Source organism: Oncorhynchus masou, chromosome 13 (assembly GCF_036934945.1).
Source record: "Oncorhynchus masou masou isolate Uvic2021 chromosome 13, UVic_Omas_1.1, whole genome shotgun sequence".
Taxonomy (NCBI): domain Eukaryota; kingdom Metazoa; phylum Chordata; class Actinopteri; order Salmoniformes; family Salmonidae; genus Oncorhynchus; species Oncorhynchus masou.
In genome coordinates, this window is record NC_088224.1 from 8,341,925 (window position 1) to 8,361,924 (window position 20,000).

General features: G+C 44.6%; 1 protein-coding gene across 1 annotated transcript in view; it reads left to right on the forward strand.

Annotated features, from left to right (window-relative positions):
* Nucleotides 1–20,000, forward strand: part of fndc5b (fibronectin type III domain containing 5b) — a 27,833-nt gene that overhangs the window by 850 nt on the left and 6,983 nt on the right. The window contains exons 2-4 of the mRNA XM_064982563.1: nucleotides 9,490–9,608; nucleotides 12,036–12,234; nucleotides 19,880–19,969. Of these exons, the coding sequence (XP_064838635.1) occupies nucleotides 9,490–9,608; nucleotides 12,036–12,234; nucleotides 19,880–19,969 (408 nt within the window). The remainder of the gene's footprint in view (nucleotides 1–9,489; nucleotides 9,609–12,035; nucleotides 12,235–19,879; nucleotides 19,970–20,000) is intronic.

Here is a 20,000-nt window from a genome sequence, read left to right on the forward strand (position 1 = left end):
GTTCTTGGAGTGTTTCTTAGAGAACAGTATTGTTGAGCGTACAGTATTGTTGAGCGTACAGTATTGTTGAGCGTACAGTATTGTTGAGCGTACGGTATTGTTGAGCGTACGGTATTGTTGAGCGTACGGTATTGTTGAGCGTACAGTATTGTTGAGCGTACAGTATTGTTGAGCGTACAGTGTTGTTGAGCGTACAGTATTGTTGAGCGTACAGTATTGTTGAGCGAACAGTATTGTTGAGCGTACAGTATTGTTGAGCGTACAGTATTGTTGAGCGTACAGTATTGTTGAGCGTACGGTATTGTTGAGCGTACGGTATTGTTGAGCGTACGGTATTGTTGAGCGTACGGTATTGTTGAGCGTACCGTATTGTTGAGCGTACGGTATTGTTGAGCGTACGGTATTGTTGAGCGTACGTATTGTTGAGCGTATACGGTATTGTTGAGCGTACCGTATTGTTGAGCGTACCGTATTGTTGAGCGTACGGTATTGTTGAGCGTACGGTATTGTTGAGCGTACGGTATTGTTGAGCGTACAGTATTGTTGAGCGTACCGTGTTGTTGAGCGTACAGTATTGTTGAGCGTACAGTATTGTTGAGCGTACCGTATTGTTGAGCGTACCGTATTGTTGAGCGTACCGTATTGTTGAGCGTACCGTATTGTTGAGCGTACCGTATTGTTGAGCGTACAGTGTTGTTGAGCGTACGGTATTGTTGAGCGTACGGTATTGTTGAGCGTACCGTATTGTTGAGCGTACAGTGTTGTTGAGCGTACGGTATTGTTGAGCGTACAGTGTTGTTGAGGGTACAGTGTTGTTGAGCGTACGGTATTGTTGAGCGTACAGTGTTGTTGAGCGTACGGTATTGTTGAGCGTACCGTATTGTTGAGCGTACAGTGTTGTTGAGCGTACGGTATTGTTGAGCGTACGGTATTGTTGAGCGTACCGTATTGTTGAGCGTACCGTATTGTTGAGCGTACCGTATTGTTGAGCGTACGGTATTGTTTAGCGTACAGAGTTGTTGAGCGTACGGTATTGTTGAGCGTACGGTATTGTTGAGCGTACAGTGTTGTTGAGCGTACTTCACCCGTAAAGTAATCTCTTGTTTATTCTAACCTCTTAGCTCTGCTCTTTCAGCAAGAGACTGATAAATGAGCTGGTTTGGGAAACAAACCCAGGCACACACACTGGTTGAATCAATGTTGTTTCCATGTCATTTTAATAAAATTACGTTGCACCAACTTGGAATAGACGATGAATTGATGTCTGTGCCCAGAGGGATAGTGATTCACAGAGGACACTAATGCCGAAAATTTCAACAATGGTGGTTGGATCTCACTGTCCCAAAGTGGCTTCCTTTCCTCCTTTCCCAGTCCCTTGTCTCCTTTCTTTCATTTGCACTGACAAGAGGTATGACTCTTTAGAGTATTGAGAGACACCCACAGGGTCAATAGTCAATTGCCAAGGCTACATCCAAGTACTCTTAAAATGCTCCTTTTCCTCATCAGCACTTACATAAGTGAAACAACAGGATTGATTTGTATTGCTGACAGTCATGCAGATCGGTGGGAATAAAGAAAATGAAGAGGAGACAAGGAAAGGAAGAGGAGACAAGGAAAGGAAGAGGAGACAAGGAAAGTAAGAGGAGACAAGGAAAGGAAGAGGAGACAAGGAAAGGAAACAAGGAAAGGAAGAGGAGAGAAGGAAAGGAAGAGGAGACAAGGAAAGGAAGAGGAGACAAGGAAAGGAAGAGGAGACAAGCAAAGGAAGAGGAGAGAAGGAAAGGAAGAGGAGACAAGGAAAGAGACGGTTCCATACAGTGTGTGTGTGTGTGTGTGTGTGTGTGTGTGTGTGTGTGTGTGTGTGTGTGTGTGTGTGTGTGTGTGCGTGTGTGTGAGCACTGCGTGTGACTGTGTGCGTGCCTCCTACATCAAGCTAAGACAAACCAACGGCAGAAAGTGCCCAGACAGCAGATATGAAAGCTGCAGACCAGCGATGCTTTAACTTGGTGCTTGTTGTTCTCTAGCCATGGTTGCCATCTCTGATCAGCTATTACACGCCTGTCATTTGCCAAAGAGACTGGTCTTTCTTCAAATATGAACATTAAATGAACTCGATAACATTTGATAACCCTTGCAGCTACAGTTTCAACCAATCACAATGTTTATGCAAATTAGACCGATAGGAAAACATTCTAGTTTAATTCAGACATTTCCTTTGAAATGTTCTAACATTGGGCATTCTGACATAAACATAAACATTGGGCACAGGGAGAACTATATTGCTACTTCAGGGACACGCATTGGGCTAGGCTACTGGTTCGCAGGTTAGCGCTTGTCATTGTGAATCTTGTTCGGGAGGCAGCTCTGCAGAGTCGTCACTAGCTGGCACAGACCCAACGTCATCCAATCTGATTTAGTTTAAACCTTAACCACACTGCTAACCTTAAACCAGTTTTCATGAATATATAGACAATTTTGACTTTGCAGCAGGCCTATCCAAGGGGGAAGTGCTCAGTTCTGCCTCAAGGACAATAAATGTCAACCTGCTACTGGTTCAAGAGCTATTAGGGCAATACAGAGATGATGGAGAGAGAGAGAGAGAGAGAGAGAGAGATGCCAGCGGAGATGCATGATTTGCTTATGGAGAGAGAAGTCAAGATAGAGATGTGTAAGTTCGATGTTAATTCATAGACTGGGCTATTAATATTAATTTTGCTAGCCTTTAATTAAGGCTGTTGACGTAGACAAAACAGGTAATCCCAAAATGGCAAGTTCACGTTCTCATCCATAAATGCATATCAATAGCTCTTACACAAAGTGTGCCATGACTATGGAAATAATACCTTCTGAATCGGGAGGATGGACAATTATCTATGTTTTTATTTTCTTATTATTAATTGTTTAAACTTACAATCTTCAATAGCTCTTAGACAAGGCGTGCCATGACCACGAAAAACTGTAGCAGGGGAGAATAGACAAAAATCCACAGCTTTAAAAAAAATAATTAAACTTTGTTTAATAGCTCTTTCTTTTAAAGTGTAGGTTGGCCTCCCGAGTGGTACAGAGGTCTGCTTAGCAGTGCCTGAGGCATCACTACAGATCCGGGTTCAATCCCGGGCTGTGTCGCAGCCTGCCGCGACCGGGAGACCCATGAGGCGACGCACAATTGGTCCAGCGTCGTCCGGGTAACGGGAGGGTTTGGCTGGCTGGGATATCCTTGCCCCATTGTGCTTTAGCAACTCCTGTGGCGGTCTTGGCGCATTCACGCCGCTAACACGGTCGCCAGTTGTACAGTGTTTCCTCCAACACATTGGTGTGGCTGGCTTCCGGGTTAAAGTGAGCAGTGTGTCAAGAAGCAGTATGGCTTGGACCCATTCATTCTGACATTAATGCAGAAGATATTGGCATACTTTGCCTAATGCCGGTTTGGCCGGACGAGTGTGCTTGCATATTCCCTTTAAAGACCTTCACTTGAAAAATGATAATAAAGTGGCAATAGTACTGTTTGTCCATCTTGAGACGCCGTACCCAGTATACAGTCGTGGCCAAATGTTTTGAGAATGACACAAATATTAATTTTCACAAAGTCTGCTGCCTCAGTTTGAATGATGGCAATTTACATATACTCCAGAATGTTATGAAGAGTGATCAGATTAATTACAATTAATTGCAAAGTCCCTCTTTGCCATGGAAATGAACTGAAACCCCCCAACAACATTTCCACTGCATTTCAGCCCTGCCACAAAAGGACCAGCTGACATCCTGTCAGTGATTCTCTCTTTACCACAGGTGTGAGTGTTGACGAGGACAAGGCTGGAGATCACTCTGTCATGCTGATTGAGTTCGGATAACAGACTGGAAGCTTCAAAAGGAGGGTGGTGCTTGGAATCATTGTTCTTCCTCTGTCAACCATGGTTACATGCAAAGAAACACGTGCCGTCATCATTGCTTTGCACAAATAGGGCTTCACAGGCAAGGATATTGCAAGGATATTGCTGCCGGTAAGATTGCACCTAAATCAAGCATTTATTGGATCATCAAGGACTTCAAGGAGAACTGGTCAATTGTTGTGAAGAAGGCTTCAGGGCGCCCAAGAAAGTCCAGCAAGCGCCAGAACCGTGTCCTAAAGTTGATTCAGCTGTGGGATCGGGATACCACTAGTACAGAGCTTGCTCAGGAATGGCAGCAGGCAGGTGTGAGTGCATCTGCACGCACAGTGAGGCAAAGACTTTTGGAGGAAGGCCTGGTGTCAAGAAGGGCAGCAAAGAAGCCACTTCTCTCCAGGAAAAACATCAGGGACAGACTGATATTCTGCAAAAGGTACAGGGATTGGACTGCTGAGGACTGGGGTAAAGTCTTTTCTCTGATGATTCCACTTTCCGATTGTTTGGGGCATCTGGAGAAAAGCTTGTCCGGGGAAGACAAGGTGAGCGCTACCATCAGTCCTGTGTCATGACCACAGTAAAGCATCCTGAGACCATTCATGTGTGGGGTTGCTTCTCAGCCAATGGAGTGGGCTCACTCACAATTTTGCCAAATTCCGACAAACTCCAAGCATTGATTATGCAAGAATGGGCTGCCATCAGTCAGGATGTGGTCCAGAAGTTAATTGACAGCATGCCAGGGCGGATTGCAGAGGTCTGGAAAAAGAAGGGTCAACACTGCAGATATTGACTCTGCATCAACTTCATGTAATTGTCAATAAAAGCCTTTGACACTTATGAAATGCTTATAATTATACTTTAGTATTCCATAGTAACATCTGACACACTGAAGCAGCAAACTTTATGAAAATTATTATTTGTGTCATTCTCAAAACGTTTGGCCACGACTGTACACTTCCTCAAAATGGTCAGAATTAATATGGTATAACTCAAGAAATCTGTCATTTAATTCTCACGTTTTTGTAGAGGAGATCTTAGTCGCGCACTTTTACATCTACCGTTTATGAACTGATACACAAAACGATCCCTGATTCAAAACTTAAAATGTTTCAAATTAAATTATTTAAAAAAATTATTGCAACCAATAGAATGTTATAAATACAACCTTCCCAGCTCTCCAGATTTTGCTATGAAGAGACAGAATCATTAGATCATTTGTTTTGGTATTGTCCATATGTAGCTTGTTTTTTGGTTGCAGGTTTGGGAAGAATTAATAAATTATCCTGGAGCCCTGCTGGGTGATTTGAAAAGGTCATAGCCAATCGATCAATAATATAATAATACTTATAGCAAGAAGGTTTAATCTTAAATTTACAATCTGTAGAACCTGAATAGAATTATTCAGAACTTTTGCGAAACATCAGAGCAGAAATAATATAGAAATAGAAAATAGAAATATATTTTTTTAAATAATTTTTATATTATTATCATTAATATTTCAGCAGAAATAATATATGGCAAATAGCAATCAAACCTGGATGGTGTTCAGAGATAGATAGGAGGGGTTAAGGGTAGCTGAAGACTGGGACTAAAAACAAACAAAAGATAACTAAGGTGAGGTACGCGTAAAATGTAAAGTGCGTTCGGAAAACATTCAGACCCGTTGACTTTTTCCACATTTGTTACATTACAGCCTTATTCTAAAATTGATTAAATCGTTTTTTCCCCCCTCATCAATCTACACACAATACCACATAATGACAAAGCAAAAACAGTTTTTATTTTTTTTATTTTTGCAGATTAGTGTAAAAAAATAAAATGAAATACCGTATGTACATAAGTATTCAGACCCTTTGCTATGAGACTCTAAATTGAACTCAGATGCATTCTGTTTCCATTGACCATCCTTCAGATGTTTCTACAACTTGATTGGAGTCCACCTGTGGTAAATTCAATTGATTGGACATGATTTCGAAAGGCACACACCTGTCTATATAAGATCCCACAGTTGACAGTACAAGTCAGAGCAAAAACCAAGTCATGAGGTCGAAGGAATTGTCCATTGAGCTCCAGAACAGGGTTGGGTCGAAAAAAAGGTACCAACAAAAATTCTACAGTATTGTAGGTCCCCAAGAACACAGTGGCCTCCATCAGTCTTAAATGGAAGACGTTTGGAACACCCAATACTCGTCCTGGAGCTGGCCAAACTCAATCAATCCGGACTATGCAGAGGAAAATGGGAGAAACTCCTCAAATACAGGTGCACCAAGTTTGTAGCGTCATACCCAAGAATACTCAAGGTTGTAATCGCAGCCAAAGGTGCTTCAACAAAGTACTGAGTCAAGGGTCTGAATACTTATGCAAATTAGGTCAAAGAAATCTACTCTAAGCAAGTCTCTTCTTATTATTGGTGTCATTTAGCCTAAAACCCCAAACAGCAAGCAAAGCAGGTGTACAAGCGCACACATTTATATTTCTTTTCATCAACAAATAACCTTCAGTTCATTACATTTTTTTTACTTCAAAATTGCACTGTTGGTTAGGACCTGTAAGTAATCATTTCACTGTAAGGTGAAATAGGGGTGAAACCTGTTGTGTTGGGGCACATGACAAATAAACTTTGATTTAATTTACTTTTCTTCTCTAATCAAAATGAAAAGAAAACAGTTAAATACATTTACTCGTTAAAATTGTATCTTTCAAATAATTTATCTAAAAAAAATTTTAATATAGTCCCATATATTTCAATTTTTTACATTTTGACGACCCCACTCCAGTTCCCACTTCTCAAACCCAACTTTGAATACCACTGCTCTACAGGGAGGCAGGTTTTCCTGTCTACTGTTTTTATTGGAAAGGCTGTGCTCACTGAGTCTCTCTCTCTCTATCCCTCTCTCTCTCTCTCTCTCTCTCTCTCTCTCTCTCTCTCTCTCTCTCTCTCTCTCTCTCTCTCTCTCTCTCTCTCTGTCTCTCTCTCTGTCTCTCTCTCTCTCTGTCTCTGTCTCTCTCTCCCTCTCTCTCTGTCTCTCTCTCTCTAGCTCTCTCTCTCTCTCTCTCTCTCAGCATTGAGAGGAAAGCAGAGCTTTAAGGCCATCTCAACAGAACTAACAGGCTGAGAGGAAAGCGGAGCTTTAATCAGAGGATCAAAGAATCATAGGATCAAAGGATCAATGAATCAGAGGATCAGAGGATCAAAGAATCAGAGAATCAGAGGATCAATGAATCAAAGAATCAGAGAATCAGAGAATCAGAGAATCAAAGAATCAGAGAATCAGAGGATCAAAGAATCAGAGCATCAGAGCATCAGAGAATCCAAGATAATCGGTGCATGGGAATGAGTGTTTGTGTGTGAGTTAGAGGAAAGAGAGGAGAGAGAAAGAGAGAAAGCGAGGAGAGAGGAGAGCTAGTTAGAGTTGAGAGAGAAGAGACATGAGGGAGAGAGAGGGAGAGAGAAGAGAGGAGAAAGAAGAGAGACGGAGAGAGGAGAGAGAAAGAAGAGAGAGATAGCAGAGAGGAGAGAGGGAGCGAGAGGGAAAGAGAGGAGAGAGATAGGAGAGTAAAATATATCATTCAGTTATCCTTCTATCCTCAGACAACAGTAAAAGAGGACGTGAGTCAAGACAGTTGAACAATATCCCTCTTTATTTAAATAGGCAAGTCAGATAACAACAAAATCTTATTTACCCAACTCCCCAACAGTTTAATAAAATAGAACAGAAAACAGACACATACAAATTAGATACAGTGCCTTGCAAAACTATTCTGCCCCCTTGAACTTTGCGACCTTTTGCCACATTTCAGGCTTCAAATATAAAGATATAAAACTGTATTTTTTGTGAAGAATCAACAACAAGTGGGACACAATCATGAAGTGGAATGACATTTATTGGATATTTCAAACTTTTTTAACAAATCAAAAACTGAAAAATTTGGCGTGCAAAATTATTCAGCCCTTTACTTTCAGTGCAGCAAACTCTCTCCAGAAGTTCAGTGAGGATCTCTGAATGATCCAATGTTGACCTAAATGACTAATGATGATAAATACAATCCACCTGTATGTAATCAAGTCTCCGTATAAATGCACCTGCACTGTGCAGAGATCTACAGCCGAGGTGGGAGACTCTGTCCATAGGACAACAATCAGTCGTATATTGCACAAATCTGGCCTTTATGGAAGAGTGGCAAGAAGAAAGCCATTTCTTAAAGATATCCATAAAAAGTGTTGTTTAAAGTTTGCCACAAGCCACCTGGGAGACACACCAAACATGTGGAAGAAGATGCTCTGGTCAGATGAAACCAAAATTGAACTTTTTGGCAACAATGCAAAATGTTATGTTTGGCGTAAAAGCAACACAGCTCATCACCCTGAACACACCATACCCACTGTCAAACATGGTGGTGGCAGCATCATGGTTTGGGCCTGCTTTTCTTCAGCAGTGACATGGAAGATGGTTAAAATTGATGGGAAGATGGATGGAGCCAAATACAGGACCATTCTGCAAAAGACCTGAGACTGGGACGGAGATTTGTCTTCCAACAAGACAATGATCCAAAACATAAAGCAAAATCTACAATGAAATGGTTCAAAAATAAACATATCCAGGTGTTAGAATGGCCAAGTCAAAGTCCAGACCTGAATCCAATCGAGAATCTGTGGAAAGAACTGAAAACTGCTGTTCACAAACCAACCTCACCTTGCTCGAGCTGTTTTGCCAGGAGGAATGGGAAAAAATTTCAGTCTCTCGATGTGCAAAACTGATAGAGACATACCCCAAGCGACTTACAGCTGTAATCGCAGCAAAAGGTGGCGCTACAAAGTATTGACTTAAGGGGGCTGAATAATTTTGCACGCCCAATTTTTCAGTTTTTGATTTGTTAAAAAAGTTTGAAATATCCAATACATTTCGTTCCACTTCATGATTGTGTCCCACTTGTTGTTGATTCTTCACAAAAAAATACAGTTTTATATCTTTATGTTTGAAGCCTGAAATGTGGCAAAAGGTCGCAAAGTTCAAGGGGGCCGAATACTTTCGCAAGGCATTGTATATAAATACAGTAACGTTACCTGGCTCCTCTTCTCCCACTGACAGGTTACTATGACAGGTTGCTATGACAGGTTGCTATGACAGGTTGCTATGACCTTTAACGTTACCTCTTCTCCCCCTGAGAAAGAGCAGGTGACAGGTTGCTATGACAGGTTGCTATGACAGGTTGCTATGACAGGTTGCTATAATCTTTAACATGACCTCTTCTCCCACTGACAGGTTGCTATGGCAGGTTGCTATGACCTTTAACGTTGCCTCTTCTCCCACTGAGAAAGAGCAGGTGACAGGTTGCTATGACAGGTTGCTATGAGCAGAAAGGTGTGTGATGTCAAACCAGGAGTAAAGACACATTAGGACCCTTCTCACCTTCTGTCCTGTTGGTTCTGTCCGTGTGTCACACACTTTCTCACCTCTCTTGTGGTGTCCGTCTGTCTGTCTGTTTTTCTACCTAGACACTTTCTCACCTCTCCTGTGATGTGTGTGCGCATGTATTTGCATGTGTGTCTCTGTGCGCCCGTGTGTGTGTGTGTGTGTGTGTGTGTGTGTGTGTGTGTGTATAGACTCAACTCTGTCGGCTCCTCTCAATGTGACGATCAGGGAGCTGGAGGCGAACACAGCCATAGTCACATGGGAGATACTGGAGGGAGATCCCGTCATCGGATTCGCCGTAACACAACAGGTAGGGGAGTGTGTGTGTTTGTGTGTCTCTGTCTGACTGTGAGTGCACGTCTGCGAGTTTGTGTTTGTGTGTTGGATTAAGTCGGGAGTTGGTGAGTTGAACTACAATTGTGTGATGAGGGACCTTGTCTGATTCTGAGAGACAGAAAACTCATGTTTGCTACCAGATCTGATGCCTCAGCTTTGTCTCAGTGGGCCAATACAGTCGGCCAGGACAGTGGGCTAGGAGAGTGGACCAATACAGTGGGCCAGGACAGTGGGCCAATACAGTGGACCAATACAGTGGGCCAGGACAGTGGGCCAATACAGTGGGCCAGGACAGTGGGCAAGGACAGTGGGCTAAGACAGTGGACCAATACAGTGGGCCAGGACAGTGGGCCAAAACAGTGAACTACGACAGTGGATCAGGACAGTGGGCCAGGACAGTGGGCCAGGACAGTGGGCTAAGACAGTGGACCAATACAGTGGGCCAATACAGTGGCCCAGGACAGTGGGCTAAGACAGTGGACCAATACAGTGAACTAGGACAGTGGGCCAATCCAGTGGGCTAGGACAGTGGGCCAGGACAGTGGGCAAATACAGTGGGCTAGGACAGTGGGCCAGGACAGTGGGCTAAGACAGTGGACCAATACAGTGGGCCATGACAGTGGGCCAATACAGTGGTCCACGACAGTGGGACAGGACTGTGGGCTAGGAGAGTGGACCAATACAGTGGGCCAGGACAGAGGGCTAAAACAGTGCACTAGGACAGTGGGCTAGGACAGTGGGCCAATACAGTGAATGAGGACAGTGGGCCAGGACAGTGACCTGGGACAGTGGGCCAGGACAGTGGGCTAGGACAGTGGGCCAGGACAGTGGGCTAGGACAGTGGGCTAGGACAGTGGGCTAGGACAGTGGGCCAATACAGTGAATGAGGACAGTGGGCCAGGACAGTGACCTAGGACAGTGGGCCAATACAGTGAACGAGGACAGTGGGCCAATACAGTGAACGATGACAGTGGGTTCAGACAGTGAAGTAGGACAGTGGGCCAATACAGTGGGCTAGGACAGCAGGCCAATACAGTGGGCTAGGAGAGAGGGCCAATACAGTGGGCTAGGACAGTGGGATAGGACAGTGGGTCAGGACAGTGGGCTAGGACAGTGGGCCAAAGCAGTGGGCTAGGACAGTGGGCTAGGACAGTGGGCCAATACAGTGGGCTAGGACAGTGGGCCAATAAAGTGGGCTAGGACAGTGGGGCAGGACAGTGGGCCAATACAGTGGGCTAGGACAGTGGGCCAATACAGTGGGCTAGGACAGTGGGCTAGGACATTGGGCCAGGACAGTGGGCCAATACAGTGGGCTAGGACCGTGGGCTAGGACAGTGGGCCAGGACAGTCAGCCAATAAAGTGGACTAGGACAGTGGGTCGATAGAGTGGGCTAGGATAGAGGGCCAAAACAGTGAACTAAGACAGTGGCTAATACTGTGGGCCAATACAGCGGGCAGGGACAGTGGGCCAGGACGGTGGGCTAGGACAGTGGGCCAATACAGTGGACTAGGACAGTGGGCCAGGACAGTCGGCCAATACCGTGGGCTAGGCCAGTGGGCCAATACAGTGAGACAATACAGTGGGCTAGGCCAGTGGGCCAATACAGTGAGACAATACAGTGGTTTAGGACAGTGGGCTTGGACAGTGGGCCAATACAGTGGGCTATGACAGTGGTTCAGGACAGTGTGCTAGGACAGTAGGCCAGGACAGTGGGCCAATACAGTGGGCTAGTACAGTGGGCCAGGACAGTGGGCCAATACAGTGGGCTAGGACAGTTGGCCAATACAGTGGGCTAATAGAGTGGACTAGGACAGCGGGCCAAAACAGTGGGCTAGGACTGTGGGCCAGGACAGTAGGCCAATACAGTGGGCTAGGACATTGGGCCGGGAGAGTGGGCCAGGACAGTGGGCCAATACAATGGGCTATGACAGTGGTTCAGGACAGTGTGCTAGGACAGTGGGCCAGGACAGTGGGCCAATACAGTGGCTTGGACAGTGGGCCAATACAGTGGGCTAGGACAGTGGGCCAATACAGTGGGCTAATAGAGTGGGCTAGGACAGTGGGCCAATACAGTGGGCCAATACTGTGGGCCAATACTGTGGGCCAATACAGTGGGCCAATACTGTGGGCCAATACAGTGGGCTAATAGAGTGGGCTAGGACAGTGGGCCCATACAGTGGGCCAATACTGTGGGCCAATACAGTGGGCCAATACAGTGGACCAATACAGTGGGCCAATACAGTGGGCCAATACAGTGAGGCTAGAGCAGTAGGCTTTGTCTAAGTGGGATAGGTCAGTGGATATGGCAGTGGGATAGGGCAGGTTAGATATCTGATATCTTGGTCTGTATCCTTGTGTTACGGCCCTAAATGTAACCCAAACTGTTGTCATTGGTTACAGAAGAAGGATGTGCGCATGCTGCGGTACATCCAGGAAGTAAACACGACCACGCGCTCCTGTGCATTATGGGACTTGGAGGAGGACACAGAGTACATTGTTCATGTCCAGAGCGTCAGCATGGGAGGCAGCAGTCCTCCCAGTGACCCGGTCAGCTTCAGAACTCCCAGAGAGTCTGAGAAACTGGCCTCCACAGGCCCAGGTAGGTAACATACACACACACACACACACATGCACATGCACACACACACAATCACAAAAATACAGACTGAAAATGTCAAAACCAACAGGCACGTTTTCTCACAACGGGGTTCCAGCTTCATACAACACCTCATACATTGTCCTGTTAAAATGTCCTGTTAAAATGTCCTGTTTAAAATGTCCTGGCTATTGTACCGTTTTAATACAGAGTAGAAACGCCTGGCTGTTCTTTGTCAGCCCCCCCCCACCACCACCACCCCAATAAATGTAATTCCCACTTGTAATGCTAAAGCTGTTAACTAGAGCATCTCCGTAGCACTTCCAGTTTGACCATGTCCTCTCTCGGCGACCCAGATACACACAGAGAAGAGAAAGACATCAGCCCTTACATCACACCGCGGATAAACACATTACACTGGGGATGTTGGGAAAACATTAGGGATTGTAACATGCTAGGTGCCATGGTTACCTTATTTTTATAATCTTGTTTCAACGTTTAAAGGACATTATTCGTACTAAAATACAAACAATTGAGAATCAGTCCTGAAGGAGCAGATTATCACAGTACCATACATTATAACATCCTCCTAAACCACCAGATTATCACAGTACCATACATTATAGAACGCTCCTAATCCACCAGATTACCACAGTACCATACATTATAACATCATCCTAATCCACCAGATTATCACAGTACCATACATTATAAAACCCTCCTAATCCACCAGATTACCACAGTACCATACATTATAAAACCCTCCTAATCCAGCAGATTACCACAGTACCATACAAGATAAAACCCTCCTAATCCAGCAGATTACCACAGTACCATACATTATAAAACCCTCCTAATCCAGCAGATTACCACAGTACCATACAAGATAAAACCCTCCTAATCCAGCAGATTACCACGACAACATACATTATAAAACCCTCCTAATCCAGCAGATTACCACAGTACCATACATTATAAAACCCTCCTAATCCAGCAGATTACCACAGTACCATACAAGATAAAACCCTCCTAATCCAGCAGATTACCACAGTACCATACATTATAAAACCCTCCTAATCCAGCAGATTACCACAGTACCATACAAGATAAAACCCTCCTAATCCAGCAGATTACCACAGTACCATACATTATAAAACCCTCCTAATCCAGCAGATTACCACGGCAACATATGTTATAAAACGATGAGTGTTTCCTGAGAAACTAACGTCCTCTAACGTCCTGAGTCTACACAGGTGGGCATGCGTGTGTGTGTGTGTGTGTGTGTGTGTGTGTGTGTGTGTGTGTGTGTGTGTGTGTGTGTGTGTGTGTGTGTATGTGTGTGTGTGTGTGTGTGTGCGCGCGCATATGTCTGTGTGCGTTTGTATGTGTTTGTCAGTGCATTTGTATGTGTGTGTGTGTGTGTGTGTGTGTGTGTGTGTGTGTGTGTGTGTGTGTGAGTGTGGTGTGTGTGTGTGTTCATGTGCGTGAGTGTGGTGTGTTTGTGTGTGGGGTGTGTGTGTTCATTTCCATGAGTATGAGAGTGGGGTTGTGTTTGTGTTTGTATGTGTGGCATGTGTGTGTTTGTGTGAGTGTGTCTGTGTGTGTGTGGTGTGTGTGTGTTTGTGTGTGTGTGGTGTGTGTGTGTGTGTGTGTGTTTGTGTGTGTGTGGTGTGTGTGTTTGTGTGTGTGACAACTGCTCTGGTTATCGTTAGTCATATATGACAGCCGCCAGGTGACATCTCTGTTTGCGGTGTGTGTGTGTGTGTGTATCTGTGTGCGTGTGTGTGTTTGTGTGTGTCTGTGTGCGTTGTGTGTGTGCTTCTCTCTAATACCTTACCTCCAGCCCTGTGGTGACAGTGTGAGGTGAGTTGTGATTCATTAGGAGCCATGATTAAATCACCACTCATTACGACGTCTCTATCCCCTCTCTCCACTATAAATCAACACACACACACACACACACACACACACACACACACACACACACACACACACACACACACACACACACACACACACACACACACACACACACACACACCAGTCATTATGTTCCCGTCCATCCTCTCCCTCCTATGACTCAATACAACCCTATTACCATCACTTTAATTGCTCCCTCACATTGGCTAACCGGGCTATCTGCATTGTGTCCCACCACCCACCAACCCCTCATAAAGATATAAAACTGTATTTTTTTGTGAAGAATCAACAACAAGTGGGACACAATCATGAAGTGGAACGACATTTATTGGATATTTCAAACTTTTTTAACAAATCAAAAACTGAAAAATTGGGCGTGCAAAATTATTCAGCCCCCTTAAATTAATACTTTGTAGCGCCATCTTTTGCTGCGATTACAGCTGTAAATCGCTTGGGGTATGTGTCTATCAGTTTTGTACATCGAGAGACTGAAATTTTTTCAGCATTTCACTGTGAGGTCTACTACACCTGTTGTATTCAGCATTTCACTGTAAGGTCTACTACACCTGTTGTATTCAGCATTTCACTGTAAGGTCTACTACACCTGTTGTATTCAGCATTTCACTGTAAGGTCTACTACACCTGTTGTATTCAGCATTTCACTGTGAGGTCTACTACACCTGTTGTATTCAGCATTTCACTGTTAGGTCTACTACACCTGTTGTATTCAGCATTTCACTGTGAGGTCTACTACACCTGTTGTATTCAGCATTTCACTGTAAGGTCTACTACACCTGTTGTATTCAGCATTTCACTGTGAGGTCTACTACACCTGTTGTATTCAGCATTTCACTGTAAGGTCTACTACACCTGTTGTATTCAGCATTTCACTGTGAGGTCTACTGCACCTGTTGTATTCAGCATTTCACTGTTAGGTCTACTACACCTGTTGTATTCAGCATTTCACTGTGAGGTCTACTACACCTGTTGTATTCAGCATTTCACTGTAAGGTCTACTACACCTGTTGTATTCAGCATTTCACTGTAAGGTCTACTACACCTGTTGTATTCAGCATTTCACTGTGAGGTCTACTGCACCTGTTGTATTCAGCATTTCACTGTTAGGTCTACTACACCTGTTGTATTCAGCATTTCACTGTATGGTCTACTACACCTGTTGTATTCAGCATTTCACTGTAAGGTCTACTACACCTGTTGTATTCAGCATTTCACTGTAAGGTCTACTACACCTGTTGTATTCAGCATTTCACTGTATGGTCTACTACACCTGTTGTATTCAGCATTTCACTGTGAGGTCTACTACACCTGTTGTATTCAGCATTTCACTGTATGGTCTACTACACCTGTTGTATTCAGCATTTCACTGTAAGGTCTACTACACCTGTAGTATTCAGCATTTCACTGTATGGTCTACTACACCTGTTGTATTACCATCCCGATTACCATCTGGTTTATATAACCACCATTACAACACAACACCCTGATACTGTCTACAGGGCAAAATGATTCACCCCCTCCTTGGCATTTTTCCTATTTTTTAGCATTACAAACTATAATTTAAATTGATTTATATTTGGATTCCAAGTAATAGCGTCACGATTTCTGCCGAAGTTGGTCCCTCTCCTTGTTCGTGCGGTGTTCGAGGGTCGACGTCACTGACCTTCTAGCCATCGCCGATCCACTTATCATTTTCCATTGGTTTTGTCTCGTCTTCCATCACACCTGGTTCCAATTCCATCAATTACATGTTGTGTATGTAACCCTCTGTTCCCCCTCATGTCCTTGTGGGTAATTGTTTCTTGTAGTGCTTCTGCAACGGTTTGCTGGTATTTACCGGGTTTTGTTTTGACCCATTTATGTTATTGTTCTGTTGACGGTGGTTTATGGATATTAAACCGTTGTAAATCAGTTTTCCTGCGCCTGACTTCTCTGCCGCCAGTAGCACCTCACTACAAATAATCCAAATTGGTTAAGTGAAATGAAAAAAAGACAATATTTCACAAAATACTAAACGGAAAAGTGGTGTGTGCATATGTATATATTCACCCCCTTTGGTATGAAGCCCCTAAATAAGATCTGGTGCAACTAATTACCTTCAGGAGTCACATAATTAGTTAAATGTGCGTAATCTAAGTGTCACATTATCTGTCACATGATCTCAGTGTATATATACACCTGTTCTGAAAGGCCCCAGAGTCTGCAACACCACTAAGCAAGGGGCACCACCAAGCAAGCGGCACCATGAAGACCAAGGAGTTCTCCAAACAGGTCAGGGACAGAGTTGTGGAGAAGTACAGATCGGGGTTGGGTTATAAAAAAATATCAGAGACTTTGAACATCCCACGGAGCACCATTAAATCCATTATTTAAAAATTGAAAGAATATGGCACCACAACAAACCTGCCAAGAGAGGGGCGCCCACCAAAACTCATGTACCAGGCAAGGAGGGCATTAATCAGAGAGGCAACAAAGAGACCAAAGATGACCCTGAAGGAGCTGCAAAGCTCCACAGCGGAGATTGGAGTATCTGTCCATAGGACCACTTTAAGCCGTTTATTCCACAGAGCTGGGCTTTATGGAAGAGTGGCCACAAAAAAAGCCATTGCTTAAAGAGAAAAATAAGCAAACATATTTGGTGTTCACCAAAAGGCAAGTGGGAGACTCCCCAAACATATATGAAAGTAGCTACTCTGGTCAGATGAGAGAGCTTTATGGCCATCAAGGAAAACGCTATGTCTGGCACAAACTCAACACCTCTCATCACCCTGAGAACACCATCCCCACAGTGAAGCGTGGTGGCAGCATCAGTCTGTGGGTATGTTTTTTTTAAATCAGCAGGGACTGAGAAACTGGTCAGAATTCAAGGAATGATGGATGGTGATAAATATAGGTAAATTCTTTAGGGAAACCTGTTTCAGTCTTCCAGAGATTTGAGACTGGGACGGAGGTTCACCTTCCAGCAGGACAATGAGCCTAAGCATACTGCTAAAGCAACACTCGAGTGGCTTAAGGGGAAACATTTAAATGTCTTGGAATGGCCTAGTCAAAGCCCAGACCTCAATCCAATTGTGAATCTGTGGTATGACTTAAAGATTACTGTACACCAGCGGAACCCATCCAACTTGAAGGAGCTGGAGCAGTTTTGGGGGTTGAATAGATATGCACACTCAAGTTTTCATTTTTTTGTCTTATTTCTTGTTTGTTTCACAATAAAAAGTGTTAGGCACGTTGTGTAAATCAAATTATACAACCGGCCATAAAAATCCATTTTAATTCCAGGTTCCAAGTCAACAAAATAGGAAAAATGTCAAAAATGGGGGATGAATACTTTCGCAATCCACTGTATTTTCTCTCCCTCTCTCTCTCTCTCTCTCTCTCTCTCTCTCTCTCTCTCTGTCTCTCTGTCTCTCTCTCTGTCTCTCTCTCTCGGTCTCTCTGTCTCTCGCTCTCTCTTTCTCTCTGTCTCTCTGTCTCTCTCTCTCTCTGTCTCTCTCTCTCTCTCTGTCTCTCCCTCTCTTTCTCTCTCTCCCTCTCTCTGTCTCTCCCTCTCTTTCTCTCTCTCCCTCTCTCTGTCTCTCCCTCTCTCTGTCTCTCCCTCTCTCTCTCTCTCTCTCTCTCTCTCTCTCTCTCTCTCTCTCTCTCTCTCTCTCTCTCTCTCTCTCTCTCTCTCTCTCTCTCTCTCTCTCTCTCTCTCTCTCTCTCTCCCCCTGTCTCTCTCTCTCTGTCTCTCTGTATCTCTTTCGGCCTCTCTCTCTCTCTCTCTCTCTCTCTCTCTCTCTCTCTCTATCTCTCTCAACTCCTGCAGTAGTCAGTAGTCTGTGTGCCTACTGATGACCATAGGGACTCTGGGTATCTAGCATCATTCAGTCTGCCATCTGTCTGCGGAAATCCAACTCTCACTCAGCCTTTAAAGTGACATTCAGGGTCATATCTAAGGGTTCTTAATACCAGGTCCTTCATGGGCTCTCACCTTTTGAAGGGTACTTAACTCAGGAGGCTCTGACATAGGGAAGCTCCTCTGACTGACAAGGCACTGAACTTTCCCAGATCAACCTGTTTGAGACCCAGGTCCCACCACATTTCAGCCTTAGATGCTTCACCTTTGGTGTTTACAGATCTGAAAGGACTGGATAGATGTCAGCATTATGGTCGTGGCAAAGAGCAGGGAATAGAGCAGAACCAATCCACTCTCTCTCTCTTTCTCTCTCCCTCTCTCTCTCTCTGTCTCTGTCTCTCTGTCTCTGTCTCTCTCTCTGTCTCTGTCTCTCTGTATCTCTCACTCTCTCCCTCTCTTTCTCTCTCCCTCTCTCTCTCTCTGTCTCTGTCTCTCTGTATCTCTCTCTCTGTCTCTGTCTCTGTCTCTCTGTATCTCTCACTCTCTCCCTCTCTTTCTCTCTCCCTCTCTCTCTCTCTGTCTCTGTCTCTCTGTATCTCTCTCTGTCTCTGTCTCTCTCTCTGTCTCTGTCTCTCTGTATCTCTCACTCTGTCTCTGTCTCTCTCTCTGTCTCTGTCTCTCTGTATCTCTCTCTGTCTCTGTCTCTCTCTCTGTCTCTGTCTCTCTGTATCTCTCACTCTCTCCCTCTCTTTCTCTCTCCCTCTCTCTCTCTCTGTCTCTGTCTCTCTGTATCTCTCTCTCTGTCTCTGTCTCTCTCTCTGTCTCTGTCTCTCTGTATCTCTCACTCTCTCCCTCTCTTTCTCTCTCCCTCTCTCTCTCTCTCTGTCTCTGTCTCTCTGTATCTCTCGCTCTGTCTCTGTCTCTGTCTCTCTGTATCTCTCACTCTCTCCCTCTCTTTCTCTCTCTCTCTCTGTCTCTGTCTCTCTGTATCTCTCTCTGTCTCTGTCTCTCTCTCTGTCTCTGTCTCTCTCTCTGTCTCTGTCTCTCTGTATCTCTCTCTCTGTCTCTGTCTCTCTGTATCTCTCTCTCTGTCTCTGTCTCTCTCTCTGTCTCTGTCTCTCTGTATCTCTCACTCTCTCCCTCTCTTTCTCTCTCCCTCTCTCTCTCTCTGTCTCTGTCTCTCTGTATCTCTCTATCTCTCTGTCTCTGTCTCTCTGTATCTCTCTCTCTCTCTGTCTCTGTCTCTCTGTCTCTGTGTCTCTGTCTCTGTCTCTCTGTATCTCTCTCTCTCTCTCTGTCTCTGTCTCTCTGTATCTCTCTCTCTCTGTCTCTGTCTCTCTGTATCTCTCTCTCTGTCTCTGTCTCTCTCTCTGTCTCTGTCTCTCTGTATCTCTCTCTCTGTCTCTGTCTCTCTGTATCTCTCTCTCTGTCTCTGTCTCTCTCTCTGTCTCTGTCTCTCTGTATCTCTCACTCTCTCCCTCTCTTTCTCTCTCCCTCTCTCTCTCTCTGTCTCTGTCTCTCTGTATCTCTCTCTCTCTCTGTCTCTGTCTCTCTGTATCTCTCTCTCTCTCCTCAGAGGTATCGTCATCAGCCTCATCCTAACGACGTGTTAATTAGCCAAGGTCAGGACATGAAACAGAGACAGGAGACATCAAAAAAGGCTGCTGGGGGTGTGAGGATGACTCACATCTCTTCCTCAAAACAAGTTTGATTTTCCCTGGTTGCTAGGATTACAACATCTCATTTCCAATATGTGTGGATGTTGTTATGTCTTCCCATTCTTCTCCAGATGAGATGGTGATAAAGTAGGTGTGTGTGTGTGTGTGTGGTTTCTACAGTTACCTACAGTATAACTGTGTCTCCTCTCTCCAGATGAGGTGAACAGGGAGGAGATGGAACAGGCAGTGCAGCTCAGAGTTGGAGAGCTCATCATCATCGTAGTGGTGCTCGTCATGTGGGCAGGTATGTCAACCGTAACACAACCGCAACACAA